Genomic DNA, 4,974 nt, shown 5'->3' with positions numbered 1-4,974 from the left:
TCCTAATATAATTTAAAAAAACTAAAAACAAAATGAAAACCTCAAGGACTTGAGCCATTTTTAGTGCAAAACAAGTTTTATAAAAATATAAACACGCAATGTGCATAGAGTTCTTTGCTTATCTCCTTCCAAAACTAAAGTCCTCAAACAGAGCTAATTTGATATAAAGATTCGAGACAAAGTTTTGGACAATTCCACGTATATTTTGTTCTTTATTTATAGCTAGAAATACTTGTCACTCAAATCCAACCGTGACCAAAAGATTTTACCAATTCATTTTCCAGTTTTCCAAACTTCGTAGACAAAATAACGAAAAAACGATCATTTTATCCTGTGGATAAGAGACGATTACTCTTGAAATATAAACCAGCATACTTGCGAAAGGAAAGCAATCCAACTGAAATTCAATCATTGGGAAGATACTGAGAAACATAAATAGGAGGCAATAAAGGTTGAGGAAAATGAGAAATAAGAGAGGGGGAAAAAAAAAAGCAATGATGGTTCATTAAACTTTTACTTCCTTTTTTTTTCTCTGTTTTTTTTTGTACTTTTTTCTTTTCTCCTTTTAACATTAGCAATATTGGAATCAAAAACCACACAATAAGTTTGCAGACAGGAGTTGCTTTACACGGGGAGGGAACGTTCAAAGGCCTAGAGCACAAAATACATGCTATAAACATCAAACATGGAAAATGAGAAAATTGAGGCAGAACTTACTATAATACATCTTAAGTTATGTTCGACCAAACTAATCAACTAGGAATATATGGCTCAAAGAGCTTCACGCAAGGATTTGGATCATACTGCATGATCTCAGCAGCACGTTCAAACTCCTCCCTCAGAACCCTTATGCTGTGCTTGTCGACAACTCGACCCAGATCATGAGATATTTCGAAAGGATCCTCTATGCATATTAAATGGCGATCATTTCCAATCCTCCTTGTCCAGTCTTTTTCCCGTTTACTGATCATGGTAACAAGCGCTTGGTTAGTTGCAAAAAAAGGACGAAATTGAATTATAAAAAGTCAGCCTATTACAAGCTGCAAAAGACAACGCGGGTAACAACAGCAGTAACTAACAAAATTGGAGGAAACAATTTATTGTTATAAAAGATAAAAGATTCTATATCTTACCTGATTATACTTCCTGTACGTACAGATATAACAGAATCTGTATAATCGTGGCAGTATGCCCAATAATTGAAAAAGCCCCACACAAGTTGAGCAACAGTTTCCTTGTTATGTGATCTAAAATCACTAAGCTTTTCAACTTGATCAAAGTAAGCACATCCAATGTTGTCTACCGTGACCGAATATGTTGCCTCCATTCCCTGTAAGAGAATATATTAAAAATTTAGATGACGTTTGTTTTCTGTAGTCGTCCATGATTTTGAATCATGAATCATGATTCTCTACAGTGTTTTTCTCTTATAAAAAATACACGTAAAACGAGAATAGTTCTGCTTTCTGTAGTCGTCCATGATTTTGAATCATGAATCATGATTCTCTACAGTATTTTTCTCTTATAAAAAATACACGTAAAACGAGAATAGTTCTGAATCATGATTCTGAATACATGAACCAAACGTCCACTAAAATTAGAATTTAAAATGGAAAGAAAATCCTAACACACGCAACAGAAGAAAACAAACGTGTGCCAAACAAGAGCAAGGGATGAATCACAGGAAGACCATTTTTAGAGAGTAGATATTCGAATATAGCATATTATTGTGGAAGTCCTTCTGTATTAATGTATTGATGTATGAGCAAAGGCATTTTAATTTTTTTTTTTCACATCAAATTAATAAATAGGAATGGTATGGAGTATGTACCATCAAAACATATATCAATTACGCTACGATCACTAAGGGAAGGTGCAATTGCATCTCAATTTAGACTTCACAGAGCTAACATAATTAGCAAGAAATAATTAGCTGTACTTTTCTATAAGATACGGAGGGACTCATAGAAACATTACAATTAACAAGGCCCACCTGTAAGCATGGAAGGATGGCAGGTCTTCGCTGTTGCAAAAAATGAATGCACATCAAGACATACCTGGAAGAAAACAGGAAAGATTAGCTAACAAAGCCATAGAAAAGCACATGATATATGTAAACTTGTTATCAAAGCCATTGCTATAATGGACAGCACCTGTGCCACCATTTTATCTAAAAGCCAGTTCAATCTAAGAACAATTTACAGGCATCGCGGGTGTCTCTTCCTTCAAATTTCTATAGCTGAATCTTTTTTTTTTATTAGTTTTTATTCCAAACATAAATTTGAAACTCTAACTTACGCATAGCTGGACAGGGTTCCTTGGTATGTTTCATTGACTCCTCTTGACTTGGCCCAATGTTTCACAATAAAGGCCAACTGCCGCAACCTCACATCTATTCGTGCATAATCACGTAGAAGCCTTGTGTTTACAACAGCCAAAACATTATTAATGCATATATCACAGGAGATTCCAGTCGATGGATCCATAAGCTTTACTATAGGAACCCTGGCACGTGTCAACGCCTGAAAACAAACTTAAACTTAAGTTCCATTAAATGGGAGAAAAAAGAAACAAAACAATAAATATGTTTAAGACCTTTATCAAAGAAAAAATTAAATAACGGGACATATCTATTGGAAAATATTGACAGAGACAATGAATGACGCATTTTGGTGCTGCAATTTTACTAGCTGCTCTTTTCAATTTGGCTGATATCATATTATGTCTTATCATCTGCTTCTCAAATCATGTTGGCTGTCCATCTAGAGCCCATGTTCAAGAAAGTAATTTGACCAAAAAGCCAAGTACCATGCTAATTTAACTTTAGGATGCTAATTTAACTTTAGGCATCAAGAAAATCATTGTTACTCTTACTCACCTGCACATTTTGGAGATTATCAGATTGCAGAATATCTGCCAATTTTAATAAAACCTCAGCCTTGTTGACGTCTGCTTCTTCCATCACAAGGCAGAGATCAACATCACTTTTGGAAACTCCAAAGGAGTTGGCACATGATCCATAAAGATAAAGCCGAGCTTTGGGCCATTCCTTGATAATTAGTTTCTCCAATAATGTTAGCAATTGCTGCTGCTTAGCCTTTTCTTCCTCGGCTGGTATGAGCGACTTAACAATCGCAATAAAAGCATCATCTAGCCTGTCTATGTCACTCCGACACCGCATCTGACGCTTGTAGACTCTCATCCTTTGGCTGAGTAGCCGCTGTCCCCTGCTATCTGACCTCGAATCCTAATGACAAAAGACTCTAATAAACCTCAAATAAAAAATCTAAATATAGTAACTAAAAAAGATCTTTGTCTTGAAATTCATTTTTACAAACATGCTAGAAAAACATAAGAAGAACATTCAATAACGACGGTTTCAAACAAACAATTATACTAGCAGATAAGTACCAAATCGACATAAATCATATATGCTAATAGCTAAAATAGAAACTACATTATCAACATTTTATGTCAAATTTGCTCCCCCAGCCTACGCTAAAATTTAACAATGAGTTTTCTATACTATTCACAATCTTTATAGTTTCGTAAAGAAACTAACCTTGTCTCGGGAATTTTTATGCTTCTTTGTTTCATTTTTATCATCAGATTCATCCTCAATCAATAAGGAATCGACGAGCCGTTGACCAATGTCATCGATTTCATGGCCGCCTCCAACTTCAACGGCGTCACTCTCCAACTTCATCATGGATTCTTCAACATCCGAAGCCAAAACCGAGCGAAGATTACTGCCGGACGGCGGCCCCGGACGATCAAGCTGCGCGCTGAGCTCCAATCCACGGGAGCCATCGCCTCGAATCCCGATATCTTCAGCCAAAACATCCCTAGTTCTCATCAAATCACCAGAAACAGAGTTTTCCCCTCCGATACTATGGTTTAAGCCCGTCCTTTTTGGTTTGCTCCTAAACCCAGGCGGAGGATTAGTCCTCTGATGCTCATAATTTCCTTGCCGAACCGCATTCGAGCTTGAATTAGAGCTCAATCGCCGACTCCGATCCACCAAATTGTTGAAATTCGAAGCATCTACTTTCGGCAAAGCCTCGGGTATGATCACAATTTCGCTAGGTAAAGAGCCGAACTTGAGCTTGTGCTCCAACTGGTTCTTCTGCTGGACAATTCCGTGAATCGGATTCAAATTCAAATTCGGATTCGAATTCACCCCGCCCGAAAACCCTAGCCTCCGGAGATCTTCGCCGACGTTTCCAGAGACCTGCTTACCCTGAAACTGGTTGGGGAAGAAGCTGTGAGGGAACCCTAGGAAGCCGTTGGGAGCGAAAGGAGGAGGATTAGCGAGAGAGTGGACGGGCCAGTGGAGCGGGTGGAGAAGATCCTGGCCGTTGGATGGCCACAAGTGCGGCGGCGGGAAAGGGACGCTTGGGCCCCCCGCCGCAACGGCAGGATCAACGGCGAGAGATTGCTGCGGCTGCTGACGCTGCTGCGATTGCGGCGGTGGCGGCTGCGGCGGTGGCGGCTGCGGCGGCGGAGATGCTGATTTGGCGGCTTGGGGTTTTTGGAGGAGAGAGAGGAGGAACTCTCCGCCGTTGGCCGCCGGAGTTGGCGGCGACGGCGCGTTGCCACCACCGTTCATTGGGTTTGGGTGAACAAGTTTAACTTGGGAAAGAAGCTGAAGCGTTATTATGAGTCTATCTTGTAAGCATTTGGGGAAGGGGAAGTACGAAGTCTATGCACCAATACTCAAATGCTTTGGATCTTTTCGATTATCGGTTCATTTGAACCGTTGGTATACAATTCATCATCGACTCAGATCCTCTGTCCCCTCCTCTCTATCCCCCAATGACTTTTCGACACATCAGCTCATTTAAAGAGAGCCAACTAACAAATAGAAACATGGACTGTGTTTAAAATTGATCCCGTTTTTATTTTTTATATTTTTTTAAAAAAATAAATAAAAACGTTTTTAAAATGAAAACGAGTTTTTGATTTAGTGTAAAA

At 39.0% G+C, this 4,974-nt stretch overlaps 1 protein-coding gene across 1 annotated transcript; it reads right to left on the bottom strand.

Moving 5' to 3' along the window:
* Positions 1-504: 504 nt before the first annotated feature.
* On the bottom strand, positions 505-4,719 carry LOC21403648 (UTP:RNA uridylyltransferase 1). Its single transcript, XM_010108443.2, has 6 exons — positions 3,563-4,719; positions 2,879-3,247; positions 2,299-2,522; positions 1,994-2,057; positions 1,134-1,330; positions 505-963 (listed from the first exon to the last, which is right to left on the bottom strand). Exons 1-6 carry the CDS (start codon positions 4,607-4,609, stop codon positions 753-755), a joined length of 2,112 nt encoding a protein of 703 aa, XP_010106745.1. The 5' UTR covers positions 4,610-4,719; the 3' UTR covers positions 505-752.
* Between the last annotated feature and the right edge of the window lie 255 nt (positions 4,720-4,974).

This window comes from Morus notabilis, unplaced genomic scaffold (assembly GCF_000414095.1).
Source record: "Morus notabilis unplaced genomic scaffold, ASM41409v2 Scaffold271, whole genome shotgun sequence".
In the NCBI taxonomy this organism is placed as follows: domain Eukaryota; kingdom Viridiplantae; phylum Streptophyta; class Magnoliopsida; order Rosales; family Moraceae; genus Morus; species Morus notabilis.
Note: the sequence above shows the minus strand (reverse complement) of the source record. Positions and strands in the feature narration are given on the sequence as shown.